This window comes from Sciurus vulgaris (genome assembly GCF_902686455.1).
Source record: "Sciurus vulgaris genome assembly, chromosome: 4".
NCBI classification, from domain to species: Eukaryota; Metazoa; Chordata; class Mammalia; order Rodentia; family Sciuridae; genus Sciurus; species Sciurus vulgaris.
Genome location: NC_136464.1, coordinates 40,774,420 through 40,795,379, shown reverse-complemented (window position 1 = coordinate 40,795,379; position 20,960 = coordinate 40,774,420). Strand labels below are relative to the sequence as shown.

Genomic DNA, 20,960 nt, shown 5'->3' with positions numbered 1-20,960 from the left:
AAAATTGATAAAGGACCTATGAAATGTATATATTGCTTTGTAAAATGAAATAACATGTACTTCCTGCTATGGTTTTGGATGTTGTTTGTCTCCCAAGGTTCATGTGTTGGAGACTTGATTTCCACTGTGGGACATGCTAGAATTTTAAGAGATGGAACCCACTGGGAAGTCTTTGAATTAATAGAGGTATGCCCTCAAAAGGGATTATGGGACCCCAGTCTCTGGCTTCCTGTTCAGCAGTGTGATCTCTCATATGCATTCCTGCCAGTCATCATGGGGTTCTCATTAGAGCCACACTAATGCCAGTGCCATACTCTTGAATTTCCAGAACTGTGAGCTAAATAAACATTTTTTCTTTATAAAGTTAACCTGCCTCAAGTATTTCATTATAATAATGAAGTGTAATCTTCTAACCTTGCAGAACTCAGAAGCATGGCACATAGAATTCCTTTGATCATGAATTACATACACATATTCATATTTTCCATTAACTAAGTATAATTAAAGCGATCTGTTTGGAGTGCAGAAGGAAAGGAATACATTTAAATTCAAAAGGCCAAGAATTTTGGAATGAAGAGAGGGTACAGTAGTGAAAATAATTAGATAATACTTGTAATTTCAATGGGAAATAGGTTTCACTAGTTTGCATTGGCTTCCCACTGACAAAGGTAATGCTAAAAGATGCTAACTTCTAGTTGAAGGTATAACAAATTAAATAGCATTTTAGCTATAAGGATTGCTAAATTCCACTAATTAATAAGTGACAGTGATTTTCAACTTTGGAAAGTAATGGAAAGGTTTCCATTGACTGATAGTAAATACATTTTGGAGAAGAAGTAAGAATTGAAGAGAATGGAGTGTATATATAAGTTAATTTTGTTCCATAGTTCAAATTTTTTAATGAAGAAGAAAGTAGTTGGTCAAAAAATTTCTAAGAATTTTTATAAGCTTTATATAATACCATTTTCGATGCTTTTATAGGTTAAGTTATTGAGAATAACCGAGGAACTTTGGATCCTGATACAGAATTTTAACTTCATTTTTCCATTTGCATGAATAATTTTCTGAATTCTTAAATGCTTTTAGATTTTATAAAATACTACATGTAGCTTAAGTGAAACAATAAGATTTCTTTTGTAATTTTTCAATAAAAAGAGTCTGGTCCAAAATGAAATGTTACAATTCTTAAGAGATCACTTGCTAAGAATCTGAAGTATGTTTCTGGGGCTTTTAAACTGACATTGTATGCTTCCCTTTTGGTATTTTCACAGTAATTTGAAAGTTGTTTCACATTTTAGAGTTAATGCCTTTCAAGTGTGGTTCAAAAACCAAGTGGTAGATTAAAAAACAAAACCTTAACAGAGTTTTTGGGTGTAGTTTTCATACAGTAATCATTATCCATTTATGTGGGTTTTTATATGAAACCCATGAAACTTATCACAGTCAAAGTAGTATTCCTTTTGCTTTTTTGTAGTCTCTTCCTCCCACTCATCCCTGCTTCTGACCCTTCTAGGCAACCATGAACTGCTATCACTTGATTTTAGTTTGAATTTTCTATGATTTTCAAAAATAAATGGAATCTTATAGTATGTATATTGTTTTGTCTGTCATCATTCAGGAGGCAAATTCTTCTAAGATGCATCTATGTTGTTGTGTGTATCAGTAGTTCATATCTTTTCTTATGTTGATACATATTGGGGTTTTTTTCCAGATCATGATTATTACGAATAAAGCTTTTATAAATTTTCATGTACATGACTTTATATGGACGTAATTGTTCTTTTGAGTGAAACACCTATAAAATAGATGACTTACATAGTGTATTTAACATTTAAAGAAACTGCCAAACTGTTTTCCAGAGTGGTTGTACCATTTTATATTCTCACCAGCAGTATATGAAAGTCGATTTCTATACATTCTGGTCAACATTAGATAGGGACCTTCTTTTTAATTTTAGTCATTCTAATAGATATGTAGCGAGAGCTCATTACTGTTTTAATTTGTATTTCTCTACTGGTCAATAATGTTGAGCATCTTTCTTGTGTACTCAGTTATTATCCATGTATCTTTTTTTTTTCTTTCTTGTTTTTGGTGGTGTCGGGGAATCGAATTCCTGGCCTTGTGCATGCTAGGCAGGCACTCTACCAACTGAGCTATATCCCCAGCCCTATCTGTCGCTGGCTCTTTGCGGTTCCAAAATCCGTGGATATTTGTCACCGCCTGCAGCAACAACTTGCACGGGTCTTATGGGTGGTGGAGTGGAAATTGAGGCACTTCTATCTTTCTCTTTGGTGCACTGCTTTCTTGCTTGTTTATAGAGGATAGAGGAAATGAGGTTTACTTGCTTTGAGAGGAGAGAGAAAGAGACCCCGCTTATCAAAGAGAAAGAAACTTTGCTTAAGAGAGAAACTTTGAAAGAAAGACAGGCTTTTCTTAGAGCTTAGAAGGAGAAAGGCCTGCCACGCCTTAAAGTCCTGCATCCTGTGAACTAAGGGTGTGTCTACCTAAGGTCCCCTAGTGATGCGTCTCAATTCTCCGTTCTGCAATCTGCCTTCCACAGCTGCCCCTACTCGCTGCTGTGTTTTTCCCTCTGGCTGCTTCTAATGGCTGCTGTGGCGTGTCTTCTTCTCTGGCTACTGCTGCGCCGCGTGTCTTTTCCTCTGGCTGCTTCTAATGGCTGCTATATCATGTCTTCTTCTCCTAGCTTTTCTGGTAATGGCTGCTGCTTGCCTGTCTAGCTCCGCCTACGCTTATATCACCTCCAGGACGCGGAGAGCAGGGCCACGCCTCTTACGCAAAGATTAGGCGAGACACTCAAGCAGGCAATTAGAGCTCTAGAACACATGCGCATACATTGTGTGCCTGGACGAGAAAATCACCTGAGTGTGCTTATGTCAATTAACCTCCTCGCTGGGATGTGATGATGTGATCTGGCGCCATTCTGGCGCCGCCAACATGGCACAGCCCCCAACACTATCCATGTATCTTTTATTGGTGGAATATCAGTTGAAATCTTTTGCCCATTTTATTTTATTTTATTTTTTTTATTTATCTATGATCTTTATTTAAAACTCATTAGTAAATACACATATGCTTATAATTTATTTTTTAAATTTATTTTTACTTTTACAGAATGCATTTTGATTCATTGTACACAAATGGGGTACAGCTTTTCATTTCTATGATTGCACTTGCTGTAGATTCACACCATTCATGCACTCATACACGTACATAGGGTAATAACGTTTGTCTCATTCCACTATCTTTCCTTCCCCTGTCCTCTCCTCTCCCCTCATTTCCCTCTACACAATCCAGTGTTCCTCCATTCTTCCCTTACTGCCTCCCGCTGTTATGTATCAGCATCCACTTCTCAGAAAAAACATTCAGCCTTTGGTTTTTTTAGGATTGACTTATTTCACTTAGCATGATATTCTCCAACTCCATCCATTTACCTGCAAATGCCGTAATTTTATTCTTCTTTATGGCTGAATAATATTCCATTGTGTATATATGCCACGTTTCTTTATTCATTCATCTATTGAAGGACATCTAGGTTGGTTCCACAATCTAGCTATTGTGAACTGAGCTGCTATGAACATCGATGTGACTGAATTACTGTAGTATGCTGATTTTAAGTCCTTTGGGTATAAACCAAGGAGTGGGATAACTGTTTAAATGGTGGCTCCATTCCAAGTTTTCTGAGGAATCTCCATAGTGCTTTCCAGAGTGGTAGCACTAATTTGCAACTCCACTAGCAATGTATGAGTGTGCCTTTTCCCCTACATCCTCGTCAACACCTATTGTTGCTTGTATTCTTGTTAATAGCCATTCTAATTGGAGTGAGATGAAGTCTTAGGGTAGTTTTGATTTGCATTTCTCTTATTACTAGAGATGTTGAACACTTTTTCATATATTTGTTGATTGCTTGTGTATCTTCTGTGAAGTGTCTGCTCATTTCTTAGCCCATTTATTTATTGGGTTCTTTGTATTTTTGGTGTAAAATTTTTTAAGTTCTTCATAATTTTTGGAGATTAGTGCTTTATCTGAAGTGCATGTGGAAATGATTTTCTCCCACTCTGCAGGCGCTTTTTTCACATTATTGGTTGTTTCCTTTTCTGAGGAAAAACTTTTTAGTCTGAATCCATCCCATTTATTGATTCTTGCTTTCATTTCTTGCGCTTTAGGAGTCATGTTAAGGAAGTCTGGCCAAAGCTGACATGATGAAGATTCCGGCCTACTTTTTCTTCTCTGTGGTGCAGGGTCTCTGGTCTAATTTCCAGGTCCTTGATCCATTCGAGTTGAGTTTTGTGCAGGGTGAGAGATAGGGGTTTAATTTCATTTTACTGCACATGAATTTCCAATTTTCCCAGCACCATTTATTGAAGAGGCTATCTTTTCTCCATTTTAAGTTTTTGGCACCTTTGTCTAGTATGAGATAACTGTACTTATGTGGGTTTGTCTCTGTGTCTTCTATTCTGTACTATCAGTCTACGTGTCTATTTTTTGGTGCCAACATGGTGCTATTTTGTTACTGTTGCCTTGTAGTATGGTTTAAGGTCTGGTATTGTGATACCTTCTGCCGCTCTCTTCCTGCTAAGAATTGCTTTGGCTATTCTGGGTCTCTTATTCTTCCAAATGAATTTCACGATTGCTTTCTCTCTTTCTATGAGGTATGTCATTGAGATTTTAATTGGAATTGCACTGAATCTGTATAGCACTTTGGTAGTATGGCCATTTGGACAGTATTAATTCTGCCTATCCAAGAACACAGGAGATCTTTCCATCTTCTAAGGTTTTCTTTAATTTCTTTCTTTAGTGTTCTGTAGTTCTCATTGTAGAGGTCTTTGACATCTTTTATTATATTGATTCTCAAGTATTTTATTTTTTTTTTGAGGCTATTGTGAATAGAATAGTTTTCCTAATTTCTCTTTCTGTTCATCACTTATGAATAGAAATGCATTAGATTTATGTGTGTTGATTTTATATCCTGCTACTTTGCTGAATTCATTTATTAGTTCTAGAAGTTTTCTTTTTTTTTGCGGTACTGGGGATCAAACTCAGGGCCTTGTGCTTGTGAGGCAAGCACTCTACCAGCTGAGCTATCTCCCCAGCCCTTTCTAGAAGTTTTCTAGTAGAGTTTTTTGGATCCTCTAAATATATAATCATGTCAGCAAATAGTGATAGTTTGAGTTCTTCATTTCCTATTTGTATCCCTTTAATCTCTAAAAAAAAAAAAAAATCAGGTTGATTGTTTAGTGTTGAATTTTGAGAGTCTTTATATATTTTTGGTATAAATCCATCGTCAGGTATATGCTTTGCAAATATATTCTCCCAATTTGTTGCCTTTTTATATTTTTGACTGGATCTTTTGAAGAGCACAGGTTTAAAATTTTAACAAAGGTAAATTAACCATTTGTTTTTACATGAATAGTATTTTTGGTTTTGTGTCTTAGAAATATTTGCCTATCGCAGGGTCAAATGATTTTTCTCTTGTGTTTTCTTCAGGAGTTTTAAATTTTTTATTTAGATCTATGGTTTGAGTTAATTATATTTGTATATATGAGGTATGGCTTGAATCTCAGTCTCTCTTTCTGACTTTTTGTTGTATGACTAACCATTCATGTAAACACCATTTGTTGAACAGATTCTTATTTTCCCAGGTATTAGCTTTGCACCTTTGTAAAATATCTGTTGTCCACATATATGTAGTCTATTTCTTGACTTTCTTTTTTGTTCTATTAATCTATTTGTCTGTCTTCTTTTTTTTTTTTTTTGCGGTGCTGGGGATTGAACCCAGGGCCTTGTGCTTGCGTTGCAAGCACTCTACCAACTGAGCTATATCCCTAGCCCTTATTTGTCTGTCTTATACCAATAGTACCCTGTTTTGATTGTAGCTTTACAAGTCTCAAAATCAGGCCTTTGTTCTTTTCCAAAGTTGTTTTGGCTATTCTAGAACACTTGCATTTTCATATTAATTTTAGAAACAATTTGTCAGTTTCTAGAAAAAAAGCCTCTCTTGGAATTTTGATTGGGGCTGTGTTGAAGCTACAAATCAATTTCTAGAATTGACACCTCAATACTGAGTTTCTAATTCATGAATAAGGTCTGTCTCTTCACTTGTTTAAGTCTTCCTTAACTTCTTTCAGGCATATTTTGTGTTTTCAGAATATAAGACTTTCACATTTTGTCAGACATGTTTATTTTTCTATTTTTGTGCTATTGTAAATGATATTTTTTAAAAATACGATTGCAATTGTTGCTAATATATGGAAATGCAATTGATTTTTACATATTGATCTTGTATTTTGTAATCATGCTAAATTTACCAAGCCCAATAGTTACTCTTGGATTTTCTAACAAAGACAATTATTTTGTCTGTGAGTAAATACAATTTTGCTACATCCTTTCCTGTCTGATGCTTTTTATTTATTTTTCTTCCTCACTGCACTTGGTATCTCCTCCAGTATAATATTGAAAATAAATTGTGAGAGTTGATGTTTTCATTCATAATCTTCATTATTAGTATGATGTTGACTATAGGTTTTTTATAGATTCCTTTTATCAGCTTGATCGAAGTTATCATGTATCATTGCTAAAAATTTTAATCAGAAATGGGTGTTAGATTTTGTCAAATGCTTTTTCTCCATTTTTGAAATAATCATATAGTTTTTCTTTTTAATCTTTAATTAATTACATTGATTTTTGAATATTAAGACAACTTTGCATTTATAGGAAAACCCAACTTGGTCATGAATATATATCCTAAGTTGTTGAGGTTGTTTTTGAACTTTCGATCCTCTTGCCTCAGCCTCCCAAATAACTGGGATTACAAGCCTATGGCACTGTGCCTGGACTGAGATTTTCTTTATTGAAAGATTTTAACTGCACATTCAGGTTCTTTAACAAATATAGAGCTATTTAGGTTTATCTACTTCTTGAGAGTGTTTTGGTAGTTTGTAGTTTTCAAGAAATTTGTTCATTTAAGTTGTTTGCATAGCAATAAAAATTTATTGACATAAAATTATAATATTGTCTTACTACTTTTTTTTTTCCTGTGTTTGTGTGTGTGTGTGTGAGAGAGAGAGAGAGAGAGAGAGAGAGAGAGAGAGAGAGAGAGAGAGAGAGATATACTGGGATTGAACTCAGGGCCTTGCACATGCTAGGTAAGCACTCTACCACTGAGCAACACCCCCAGTCCTTTTTTTTTTTTTTTTTTTTTTTGAGATAGGGTCTCAATAAGTTGCTCAGACTGGCCTTGAACTTGTGATCCTACTGCCTCATCCTCTTGAGTAGCTGTAATTAAAGTCATGTGCCACCACACCCAGCCTCTTACTGTCCTTTTTAATATTGCCACAATATGTAACAATATCGATCTTATCCGATATTAGGTAATTTATATGTTCTCTTTTTTTTCCTGGTCAGTTGGACTGGAGGTTCATTAATTTTATTGATCTTCTCAAATAACCACCTTTTGGTTTCACTGATTTGTCTGTTTTCTTGATTTCTGCTCTGATCTATATTATTTCCTTTCTTCTCTGACGTGGGTTTCTCTTTTTATTAAAGGTGAAAATTGAGGGCACTGATATGAAACTTCTTTTTTTTCCAATATGGATTTTCAGTGCCATAAATATCCAAGTGAAGCTTCTGATTTCTCTATCCAATGCCATGTGCATTGTGAGATTTTTCCACTGTAGCTTATGGAAAAGGCACTGTTCCCAACTCTGTGAGCCCTAGGGATTGTTCCATCCTTTTGGGTGGTAGTTTTCTTGGTCACATGAACTGGTTCAGTACATACTCAACTAAATTCTTCAGGGGTATACCATACAGTTTTTCCAGAGTTACCTCTTTGTAGGTCCCATCTGTCCTCTTCCCTGCCTGAGAACTCTATCCACTTTAGTCATCTGGTCTACAACTCCATTTGCTCTCACCTCAAAGAAACTATCAGGCTCTCCCTGAGGTCCCTTTTTCTGTACCACTGTCAGAAAACTCTTGTTTGTAAGCTGGGTCAGTCACAGGGCTCATATCTTTTGTTTCTTGTCTCTTTAAGATTACTGTCTGGTTTTGAGGGTTATTGTTTCATACATTTTATTTGATTTATTCATTATTTCAGGAGTGTGAACTGTTTTTACTCATAGTTCTTCTGATACCAAATGTATAAGTTTCCTGTCACCCCCCCTTACCCCCATATTAGCCAGTTCTTTCAACTCTTCAGACACCAAGTAGGTGTCCTACAATTCAATTCAGTTCCAACACTCTTTACCTGGAGTTAGTGCAGGCTCCTCAGGTTTAAGGGTTAGTCCCACAGTACTGCCCTCACTTCGGACACCAGTCACAGGAGTTGAGCAAGTGATTGTCTAGGGTACCAACACCTGCTTGGCTACAAAGTTAGGTATTCCCACAAAACCCCCTTTCAGGGTTAATTTGTTAGAACAAATTAGAGAACTCAGGAAAACTTTTTACTTATATTTTCTGACTTATTATAAAAATATAACTCAGGAACAGCTAAATGGAAGAGATGCGTAGAGCAAGCTATAGGGAAAGAGGTGCAGAACCTTCCAAGCCCTCTCAAGGTGCACGACCCTATCGGCACCTTGTTGTGTTCACTAGCCCAGAAGCTCTGTAAATCCTGTTGTTCAGGGGGTCTGGTAAGCATGACTGATGAAATCATTAGTCATCTGTGATCAACTCAATCTCCAGCACCTCTCCCTGAAGCTATGAATGAACCACCAGACAATAGTAATTTCATTAGAATACCAAAGATATTCTTTTTGTGTGTGTGTGCGGTGCTGGGGATTGAACCCAGGGCCTTGTGCTTGCGAGGCAGGCACTCTACCAACTGAGCTGTAGTCCCAGCCCAACTTTTTTTTTTTTTTTTTTTTTTTTTTAATTAATGTGGTGCTGAGAATCGAACCCAGTGCCTCACACAGGCTAGTCAAGCGCTGTACCACTGAGCCACAACCCCAGCCTCCAAAGATATTCTTAACCATTCTAGGGATTCCAAGCGCCTTAGGAATCCTGTGCCAGAGACCAGGGACAAAGACCAAATACTTATTATATCACAGGATGGGAGTATAGATCTAGTCCTTTACTCCACTTTGCCCAAATGCCAGATTAAAATTTTACTAGTCAAATTTTGCTAGGTGTGATTTTAACTCTGCTGTAGTTTATTAGGTACATGACTACTACCCATTCATGCTAACTCATGTAGAGATACTTCTATGATTGAAAGAGATGGTGAAACTCCTGGGGCACTGAAAGACTAAAGCAAATGGAAGAACTTAAGAATGGGAGAATCAGAATTAAGTGGACTAAAAGAGAAAACTGGGAAAGAGAAGGACACCAGAGTGATGAACTCTTGACTTGGAATGTTCTAAACTCTTAAGAGGATGAATACAAACTTGAAGGCTTAATAAAGCCTTTAAATTTATAGAACTTTATTAGTATACTGAAAGGCAAAAATAAATTAAGAAAAAAGAATGTCTGATAAATAGTAGATATTCAATATTTGTTCAACAGGTGAATGAGTCATTAGTAGTCATTGAGCGTGCTTGAGGTTCCATTGAGCCACATGAGAAACCATTAGTAAATGAGGACTGTCAGTGCTCAGGTGGCTCTATAACCCACACCCAGAGCATGGATGAATGGGCAAGAAGTTAGGGGGAAAAAAGTGAAAAAGGGAAGGGCTATTGTTATGTTACTTTTGGATAGGGCAGCGAATAGAATAATTCACCTTCTGTTGACTTTAGACTAAGATCAATTAAAAAGTTGACAGGACAGTGAAAGAGGGCATATTAGCTAGCTTCAAGTATTTGAAGGACTTTCTCCTAAAAGGAGGATTAAATTTATTTTGCATGATTCCAGAGGCTGGGGAGGAAGAGCCAAATAAATCTTTATTCAGTTGCATGCAGATACCCCATTAGAGTCTAGAGTCAATACTGAAGCTGTGAGACTCTTTAGGAAGAGTGAAGACCAAAAACAAAAAAAAAAAAAACCAAAAGCTTGGTGTAATCTTTCTTCTAAGTGGCTAAATCAGCCATATCACAAGCCATATTCATAATTAAAGTTATAATTTGGGTCAATAATTTATAATATTTTTGTTTGTTTTTGTAGGAGTGGTTCTAATTAAAGCTCAAATTTTAGAGCTAGTATTTCCTGTTGCAGCAGCTCAGAAGATAGCTCTAAATGCTCACAGTTCCCTGAAGAGTATCTTCTCCTTTCTTCCCAACATTATATATACTGGCTGTGCAAAATGTGGATTGGAACTAGAAACAGATGAAAACAAAATCTACAGACAGTGTCTTAGCTGCTTGCCATTTGCTAGGAAGAAAACATATTATAGGTAAGTCAACTAAGCAAGCCAATGTAATCGAAAGTATTTATTATTTTAGGACTGGAAGTGACTAAAAAATTACATATATTAATCCTTACTTTCTAACAAAAACTAGGGCTAATCAAAGAGAATGAAATACTCACCTTGAGTGACAAATAGCTATTTATAAAGGCAAATATTGTCCATAAATCATATAGGATTTTTTTTTTTCTTTTTTGTGGTTCTTGGAATTGAATCCAGGTCTCTCTACCACCAAGCAACACCACCCCCAGCTCTTATTTTTCATCTTGGGACAGGCTCCCACTAAGTTGCTGAGACTGGCACCAACCTATGATCGTACTGCTTCAGCCTCCTGACTCACTGGAAATCCAGGTGTGCACCACCACACCCAACTCGTATTGTTTTTCAAACAAATGTTGAAAGCCTTATATAAACTTTTTTTAAGACTATATAAATTACATACCTTTATAAAATAGCACTCAGTATTTTATGCTCTTTTCATATTATTTCTTTTTTTTGTACTAGGGATTGAACCCAGGGGCACTTAACCACTAAGCCACATCCTCAGCTCTTTTTTATTTTGAGACAGGGTCTCACTAAGTTGCTTAGGGCCTCATTAAGTTGATGAGGCTGGCTTTGAACTTGTCATCCTCCTGCCTCAGTCTCCTGAGTCACTGGGATTACAGGTGTGTGCTACTGCACGAGACTTTTTCATATTATTTCTAAATGCTGCAGTATTTAAAACTAAATGCAGATATGTTAGCATTTTATCATGAAATACTTAAAATTTGCAGTATCTACTCCATAAGCATTATTTACCTTCACAAATACTTAAATGTTTGTTATAAATAAGTGAATGCATTTTGCTGTTACTTTATAAGTTGTTTTTGCAGAAAAGAAGATTGAATTAAGATGCCTGGTATATAACAAACAGAATTGACTTCTCAACAGTTAAGACTATCAAAATATGTATAGGTGACTTATTTTAATATCATTTCAGATGTTCCTATTCAATATAATTATATATTATTTATAGTATACTTTCTTAAAGCTATAATAGAACTTGAACACTGTCTTTAACAATGTTTCCATAAAATATGTACTCAGAATTACATTTTTTGGAACACAAGAAATACATTACTTTTTTCTGTATAGAAGCCAAGAAATCAACAGGTCAAACCACAAACCAAGCTCCAGAGAGGCAGTTGTGTGGGTGCTTGGGTCTCTCTAAAGGTTGTAGGGAATGTGTGAAGGACTGGGGCTGCAGCCATCTGAAGGCTTGACTGGGGCTAGAGGATCTGTTTCTAAGGCACTTCACATATGTCTGACGAGTTGAGTTGCTCTCACGTGTGTATCTATGCAGGTTTCCTTAATGTGACAGCTCATTTCCCTAGTGCAGACCAACCAAGAGAGTTCCAGGTGAAAGCCATCCTTTTTGTGTCCTAGCTTCAGAAGGCACATAGCATCACCTCTGCTACATTCTGTTCATTAGATGCTAGTTTAGCTGCACATTGTAGGTGGATTAGACATTATGAGGCTAAGTGCAGAGAAGAATTAGGAGGTCTTAAGTTTGGGGGAGAGAAGATGGTGACTTGACTACACTGTCAGTGGTGGGAATGGAAAGAAGTGGGCAGATTTAAGAGTGTTTAGAAAATAGAATTGGCAAACTTTAGTGATTGAGTAGAGGTAAAGGGAGATCCCGAATATATTACAGATCATTAACATAATAAGGTGCATAATAAGGATACGTACTAAAACTAGTAACAATGGGGAAAGTGCTAGTTCATATTGAGTATGAGTTGCTGAGAAGCAAAAAGCTGGAAAGTAGTTAGTTATATGGATATGCAATTCCTAAAAGAGGTCTGGGCTAGGTTTTTAGGAATGATAATTACCTGTGGTGATCAAACCCTTCATCAGTATCTGCATCTTGTTTTGTTTTTCCTTCTCAATCTATAGTCACTGCTTCTCCCAATAACACTACTGTTACTCTAGACACACATTCCACTATTTCTCATATTAAAAACACTTAAACAGAGTCATCCCCTCTACCTACCTCTTATCACCCAATTTTTCTGCTTCGCTTTGTACCAACCAAATGTAGAGTTGTAAATTTAGTCTCTTTGCCCTTTTTCATCTTCAGATTCACTTCAGTTTACTCCCACCATGTTGCTTAAACTGCTTTTGTCAAGATTGAATGGCCAGCAATTCAAAGTCACCTCATCTGAGGGATACTTCTTTTCCTCTTCTGATTTATACTCCCAGCTACACTCAACACACTGGACCACTTCCCTCTCCATGAAACAGCCTCAGTGACACTGCCTTCACCTGGTTTCTAGCCTGCCTCTTAGGTCCTTCTTTCTCAGCTGCTTCTTTAAATACTGGGATCAATTCTGAGTCCTTGTTTTTGTCCTTCTTTTGTTCTTTCTATATATTCTGCCTGAATGGTCACAACCATTTCCATGTTTTAAAATATCTACACATCCTTCAGGCTTTTCCCATTGCATCGTTGCCTTTGCTGTCTCCTCTTCCACTTTATGCTTGCTCACTATGCTTCAGCCACATGGGCCTTCTTTTGATTATTTAGACATTCTGACTTTTCCTCTCCTTAGGATTTTCTCATATGTTCTTCCCTCTGCTGGATTCCACAAGGCTGGCTTTTTCTTGTCTTAGCTGAAATGACACTTCATCAGAAAGGCCTTCCCTAACCATTCTCTTGTTTCCTTTTAGTAGCTTGTGTGTACTTATTGCAATTTGTAGTTGTTTAAATGCATAGTGTCTTTTCTAAAAAAACATTCTTACTGATTTATAATTTATATGCAATCAAATTAACCCATCTAAAATGTACAATTCAGTGGTTTAATATATTCATAGGATTGTTATGCATCTATCACCATGACCAATTTCAGAACTAACTCCTATTATATCCCCCGACCAAAGCCCCTGTCCATTAGTAATGACTTTCCTTTCCTCATCCTTTGAACACATGGAAATTACCAGTCTACTTTCTGTCTCTGTGGTTTTACTTATCCTGAACATGTCATATGAATAGTATAATAGAGTGTGTTTTCTTTTGTGACTAGTTTCTTTTACTTAGCATAATGTTTTTGAGATTAATCCATGTTGTAGCATGTACTGGTACCTTATTTCTTTTTATTGCAAAATAATATTCCATTGTACACATATACCACATTGTATTTATCCATTCATCAGTTGATGGACACTTGAGTTTTTCCAGTTTTGGGCTATTAATAATAATGTTGCCATAAATATATGTGTACATGTTTTTGGGTGGACATAAGTTTTTGTTTCCCTTGGATATATATCCAGGAATGGAATTTCTGGCTGGGTTGTATGGTTTAACCACTTGTGGAATTGCCATTATTTTCCATAGAAGTTCAGTTTCATTCTCATACATATGAATATCTAGTTGTCCCAGGTGACTTTTTGAAAAGACTATATAGTCTAACCCTATTGAATCATCTTGGCATCATTGTCAAAAATTTGATTTTCTTGGGGCTGGAGGTAGAACACTTGCATAGTATGTACAAGACCCTGGGTTTGACCCCCAGCACCACCAAAACCAAACCAAACCAAACAAAAAATACCCCAAACAAATAAACAAACAAACAAAAACTTATTTTCTTTTTTCTTACTAAATTTGTAAGTTCCTTGAAGAAGGAATCAGATTTGTCTTGCTGCTAGTGTATAGCCAATGTTTAGCACAGTCCATGGTACATAGTGGATATTCAGCTTCTATTTGTTGAAATAAAGAATGGAGGGAGAGAGTGAGCCTGGGGAAAAAGTATAGAATGAGAAGAGGATGTGACCTAGAATCACCATGTGAGTAAAGTAGGAAAATCCTTAGTCATATTTTGTCTCTGTTACACTAATTTCCCCTCTATTAGTGAGTCTTTTTCTAACTTCTGTTTTCAATGTATTTTTTGTAGGCCAGCTTTAATGACTCTAGCTGATGGAACACATAACATTTGCATCCATGTAGGATCAGAGCTGATAGAGAAGATTCTTCTCAACATTTCTCCAGACTGTCTCAACAGAGTGATAGGTAATATGTCAACACTCCATTAGGAGTACAGGTGGTATATTGGAACAGAAGGAACACTATTTTGTAAATTAACTTTTTTTCATCGGTATAAAAGCAGAAAGACAGTTTACCTTGGGTAAAATATAAACCTGTGTAAGTTGAAAGGTGAGACTTGCTCTATACCTATCTTGGGACATGAATAGGGGAAAGTACCTAATCTCTCTTTAAATTCCCCATTGGTCAGCAAAGCCCTATGGCCCAAGGTTTTTTTTTTGGGGGGGTACTGAAGATTGAACTCAGGGGCACTCGACCATTGAGCCACATCACCAGGCCTATTTTATATTTTATTTAGAGATAGGTCTCACTGAGTTGCTAGGTGCCTCGCTTTTGCTGAGGCTGGCTTTGAACTTGTAATTCTCCTGCCTCAGCCTCCAGAACTGCTGGGATTATAGGCATGGGCCACAGTGCCTGGCTCAAGTTTTATAATAAATAAATGAATGTGTAAAACCATGTATTTGAAGGTAGTCTGCTCTCAGTAGAATGAATTTTTTAAGATCTTCATCCAAAATGCCAGAGATAGTTGGTGGCTAAGAACAAAGCAAAGATATCCCACCTTTCAGATAATCAAACTCCATACCTGTCTTCATTAGCCTCAGACTCTTTGAGCAGATGAATTAATTTGGCTTTTTTCATTGCTTTGTCTCTTAATTGTTTATTGTTTTCCTTGCTTGTTGTGTGTGTAATAGTTTTAGTTTGAATGCTGATCATTGCATATAGCATGCCTCCTCTTTTAGATCTTTACTGGGGGTAAGGGTGGGCAGGGGTATGGCTGACTTTAGGCATGGGCCTCAGATTCCTTGACTATTATATTGTGAGTATGGTGGGCAGCATTTCCTTCTTCTCCTGCTCTGCTGTCAGCTTTAGCCCTTCACTTTGCACCTGGACCTTAGAGCTTCTCTCCATAATTGTACATATTTATGGGGTTCAGTGTGATATTTTGATATGTGTATACAATGTATAATGATCAAATCAGGGTAATTAGCATTTCCATAACTTCAAACTTTTATTGTTTCTTTTTGTTGAGAATATTCAAAATCCTCTTTTGAGCTACAGTTGTATGTTGGAATTTATTCTGAGAAACATGTTATTTGTGAGTTTCTTGGAGTATACTTATGCAAACCTGGTAGTACAGGTCAATCACTCCACGTGGCCTCTTTTTTAAAAAATATTTTTCAGTTGTAGATGGACACAATACCTTTATTTTATTTTATTTTAATTTTATTATTTTATTTTATTTTTTATTTTATTTTATTTTTACGTGGTGCTGAGGATTGAACCCAGTGCCTGACATGTGCTAGGCAAGTACTCTGCCACTGAACCAGCCCCTCCATATGGCCTCTTGATGCTATCAGGAAATCTGGTATGAGATGTGTGAGACTGCTGCCAGTGTATCACAGCATACTGTTTTACAGTAAATAATTTTTTTTTTAATAGGTAGGAGTACAGTGTAAAATAGCAATTTAAAAAATATGTTGTAGTAACTACTAATAGTTGTTTATGACCATCAAGTATTATGTAGTATAAAAAATTATAGTTATTATACTTTTATACACCTGGCAGCACAGTAGTTGGACCCTGGCTTCACCACAAAACACATGATAATACCTTACCCAAAAATGTTAGAAAGGGTGATAGGACTTTTTTAGGTCTATTGCAGTCTTATGGAACCAACATTGTGTATGCAGTCTTTCGCTGACTTCATGTGGTGCATGACTGTATTTTGAATCTTTCCATGTTCTTACATGTCCTCAAGCTGACCTGGCTTCTGTTGGTTGTTATTTGGTGCATCCTAGGTTGGTGGGGGAAGGGGAGCAGGATTGATTGTCTATGATTCTGGTCCAGTCTTACAGGATTTTGGGTGTGGCACTTCCTCTGTGGCCTTGTCCCTTCTTCCATGGCAACCAGACTCCACTGTGCCTTTGGTGGTTCTTGCTTATATGGCTCTGTCCCTCCTCAGCAGCAGTGTATCACTAAGGTCTTGATCCAGAGTGGTTTTCTGTCCCTTCTCCAGGGTTAGAAGGATTTTTTTTCTCTTACTTTTCTCTCATCTACACTGGATGCTCTTCTGGGGCCACAGGATTTACTGCCTTTCCTTCAGCAGTTAAGGCTTTTGTTTCTTACTCAGAGGCCCAGGCAGCTTTTCTCCCCTCCTTCAGGCCTTCCCAGCAGTTGGAAACCTTCTCTGATGTTTTGTACTGCCCCAGGCTTGTAAGTACCTGTTAGATGTGAAAAGAACCACATGGAAGGGCCACCACAGATGCAGAGTCCCCTCATGTCTGTGGTACTTACCTGTATTTGACTTTTAACCATTCATTAAAAATTTGAACATATTCTTTTCCTGTTTGTTGGTGGACCTGACTTCTTCCCAAGCCCTATCACGATTGGACCTGGCTCCTATTCCATCCCTCCTTGGACATATCTGTCCTTCCCCACACTTCTTGGCTGCTGTAAAACTTTGATTTTCCTGTGGGTTCAAGGAAACAATGGTTTTGTTGGTCAGCTTTTTCTGGTAACTTGGGGTGGGAGTCACACTCTTTCCAGCTTTCTACATCCTAATTTGAAGAATCTTCATTTGTTTGTTTTTATAATTTGTTTTTCTTTATGTTCATTCTTTTGGCTATCTTCATTCCTATTCTCAATGTTCTTCTTATATTTTCAATCTTATCTCTTTCATTTAAAAAATAATAAATTATTAAAATAATAATAGTTATAATAACTAGTAATTATTATTTTTATGATTTGTGGTGCTGGGAATTGAACTCAGAACCTCATGCATGCTAGGCAAGCACTGTACCATCAGGCTACATCCCAGCACTATCCACAGTGTAAATTAGTCCTTATTTCTTAGAGAAGCATCATTCTCATATCATATATGCTTCTGTGCTTTGTCCATTTTTGAGACAGTTATATTTCTTGGCATATATTAGATTGTCATTACTTATAAAGAGGTCATCAGATCATCCATATAATCACTAATGCAGATTATTTTTGTTTATCAAAGTGAAGATGCAAAAATTTTAAATTATTGTAGAAAATTCTCATACTTCTGAAAATGTGCCATTGACCCTCCAGGACAATAGTAGACCAATCCAAGAAAGACTGGTGGTATTGGTCAAGGAACTAGTATAGTCTGAGCATAGTCAATAGTGCCCTGTCTGTCTGGGATTAAACAACCTTTTAAGTAACTCATTAGATGCACCCCCCCCCCAAAAAAAAAAAAGAGGAATATATGACAAAAATAAAATGACACATCTGTGCATAATTATTTGTTATCAAAATTTGGCATTCATTAAATAACTGATTCAGATTCTTTCATGTTACAAATAAATACAAAAATCTGAAATCTGAAGTGCTCTAAAACCCAAAACTTTTTAAGGCCAATGTGAAGCCACAAGTAACAAATTCTACAGCTGTCTTTATGTAACAAGTTAAAACATAATCATGTTACAAATATTGTATAAAATTTCATTCAGGTAATGTGTATAAGAAACATAAATGAATTTTGGGTTTAGGATTGGGTCCTGTTCACATGATCTTCCATTCCCCCCCCCCCCCTATATAAATATTCCTCAGTTCCTCCCAAATCTAAAATCTAGACCACTTCTTCAACCTGTATCTGTGTAGGTAACTGTGATAAAAGCTCTAAATTGGGTACATATAAGTCTTTTTCTTGATACAGATACTCTCTTTTTGTTTTAGTCATAATTTAGGGAAACACTAGTCTTGGTTCTTTACTACATTAGGAAGCTGATAGCTGTGTGGTAACAGGACCTGCTGTCAGTTTGAACAGCTGATCTTCTGAGCAGCTTGCTTTTTCTGTCAGTAAGAATCACAGGCCATTGTACTAGACTGCCTTCAGCAACTTGAAACTAGAAAGAGAGGTATAGAATGAGAAATTTAAAGTGGGTAGGAGACTTGAGGAACCAAGTGAAACAATGAAACTCTGTGTGTGTGTGTGTGTGTGTGTGTGTGTGTGTGTGTATCTGTCAATCTGGAAGGGATATTGAACGCTTCATGTATGCTTTGTTCTTCTCAGTACCGTCCTCAGAGGTCACCTATGGGATGGTTGCAGCAGACCTGCTTCTCTCCTTGTTGGCAGATAGCACAGAGCCTTGTGTGTTGAAGATTCAGAGCCTTTTTGTCTTAGACGAAAACAGCTACCCATTGCAACAGGATTTCTACCTACTGGATTTCTGTCCTGACCCATGTAAAGCATGGAACCCTTCTCTGAGACCACACAAGGAAGTTGTAGACATTCCAAGGAAGAAGTACTGAAATGATTTGTCTTTTAAATGAATGATGGGGATTTTGTTTTGGGCTTCTTAAATATAAATATTTTATAAAGAAAATTGTGCTAAACATATAAATTAAATCTATTTTTTCTAAGAAAATTCTGTGAAGTTTTGTTTTTATTTGTTGGTTTCTTCCTTTCTTCTGGAGAAATAACCTAGCAATAAAGGTAATATGCAGTTCCCTAGGAATTAAAATGTTCCCTCATTTGTTCACTATTTAGTCCCTTCTGTGTTCACGGCCCTGTGCTACATACGGGGCATTCACACATCCAACATTTCCTCAGAAGTTGTTTTTCTGCTACAAACTCTGTATACTTTCTTTTATTTATACCTCAATAAACTATAAACATGAAATAATTTCCTTGATTATAAAAACTATGTAATACCTTGGTTTACATTAGCCTATGTTCAGACAAGTTCAAGACAAGCATGTCTTTCTATAAACAGCACAGAAAATGAAGGAAACAAGATCATGTTCCAACTCAGAAAGTGGGGAAGAGTTCTGTTGTTGGTTCCTACCTAGAATTTGAGTGCCTTTTTAAATTTATTTAACAACATTTAGTAATTTGTTCTCTCATGATTGTAGAAAAAACTCTTATAAAATGATAGTCACTAATGAGGAATTCTGGAGTGGCATCTAACCTGTAAGTCTAGAGCATGCTGAATGTTAATAGATTAATAATATAAATTAATAACATTACCTGAAAATAACTACATTCATGCTGAAACAAACAAGCTTGTTTTAGTGTATGTTTGTTTTAAAAAACTCGTTTGGTTCATTTAAATTTTTTTCTCTTTTTCAGGATTTTTAAACTTGACTTCCCTAAGAGTAAACTCCAGGAATTTTGTGATTCTTTTGAAATATAATATGCATATTATATATACACATGCGAGCTTGTACACACACAAATACATTCTTCTGTAGTGAAGGGTCCATAGCTTTCAACAATTCCTTAGAGGGATCTGTGACAGAAAAGAAGAGCAAGAGCAAAACTTTAACTCATGAATTTCTTCCTGGGGAAGATAAGGGAATTAGAGCAAATGATTTTCAAGTACTTGTCCAGCAGCTTGTAAGGTGGATAGAGAAAGAATTGCCCTCATTTAGTATCTAGACAGACTGGAATTCAAATAGTTTGGTCCCCTGGATAAACCATCTACTGGTGATGAAATGTGAGCCTGGAGTTAATATCTTCCAACCTGTGCTCTTTTACTCCACCCTAGGAGCAAATCCAGAATTCTGATAAAAAGTTTGTCCAGTCAACAAAAGCCTTCCAAGAGAGCTGTTCTTTTATGTGTGCTCTTCCCACTTCATCCTCAAGATGTGGTGAATCCCTGTGCCAAACTAAGCATCATCTCTTAGAGCAGATGGCTTCCCACCTCCATTTCTCATGGGGAGAAATCCTTAAACCCTTTCTAGTGAAACAACACTAGTCTTTGGTATATATTTCATGGGTTAACACAGATTTATAAGAACCCAATTAAGCTGGAAACTAGTCCTATTTGGGGAATCTGACTTATCCCCAGAAGTTATAATCTGTTTTTTTCTGGGATCAAGGGAGGCTAGCTACATCTAGCCTCTGGTCTAGATGTGGTCTGAATGTGTCCCCACAACCCCCAGATTTATATTTAGTAATTACTAATCTCCATGTGGTGGTATTTGGGAAGTGATTAGGTCATGAGGGTGGATCCCCTGTGAATGGATTGGTGTCATTATAAAAGAGGCCCCAGGGACTTATTTGTCCCCTTTTGCCATGTGAAGAACCAGCAAGAAGGTGCCATCTTTGAAGCAGAAAGCAAGCCCTCATGACATACCCAAACTGCTGTTACCTTGAGCCTGGACTTCCCAGTCTCTACAAATATGATTAATACATTTCTAATGTTTTAAAGAGGTTGGGAAGTCCTAAGATCAAAGTGCCAATAGATTTGATGTCCTTCATTGTGACGAGGAATAGGTGGGACCTCATAGGATGAAAAGGGTCCCTTCTTTAAAGGAAGCAGAATTCTAGACAGACATGTACATTGCAATGAAAAACGCAAGAAAATTTCATAGAGGAAATAGAACTTTTTCCTCTGTGACTAAATTCTCATCATCCTCAGAATTTTCCTAAACTACTATGATATGAGGTTGTAAGTTAAGATGAGTCTTACATTACTTTAGTTCAGCACAACTTGAATAGCTGACCAAGGGATATTATATGGTTTTCTTAGATGAAAACACTAATTTCTCTGAAAGAGA

At 36.7% G+C, this 20,960-nt stretch overlaps 1 protein-coding gene across 10 annotated transcripts in view; it reads left to right on the top strand.

Moving 5' to 3' along the window:
- The window catches only part of SHLD2 (shieldin complex subunit 2), a 95,143-nt gene extending 76,320 nt beyond the window's left edge, over positions 1-18,823 (top strand). For 3 of the 10 annotated variants that reach the window (XM_079138207.1, XM_079138205.1, XM_079138208.1), the window contains 3 exons: positions 10,111-10,339; positions 14,278-14,393; positions 18,469-18,823. In XM_079138207.1, coding sequence (XP_078994333.1) covers positions 10,111-10,339; positions 14,278-14,393; positions 18,469-18,707 — 584 coding nt within the window. In that variant the 3' untranslated portion in view covers positions 18,708-18,823. The other 7 variants (XR_013763540.1, XM_079138213.1, XM_079138209.1 and 4 more) reach the window with 7 other exon arrangements.
- The last annotated feature ends 2,137 nt before the right edge of the window (positions 18,824-20,960 follow it).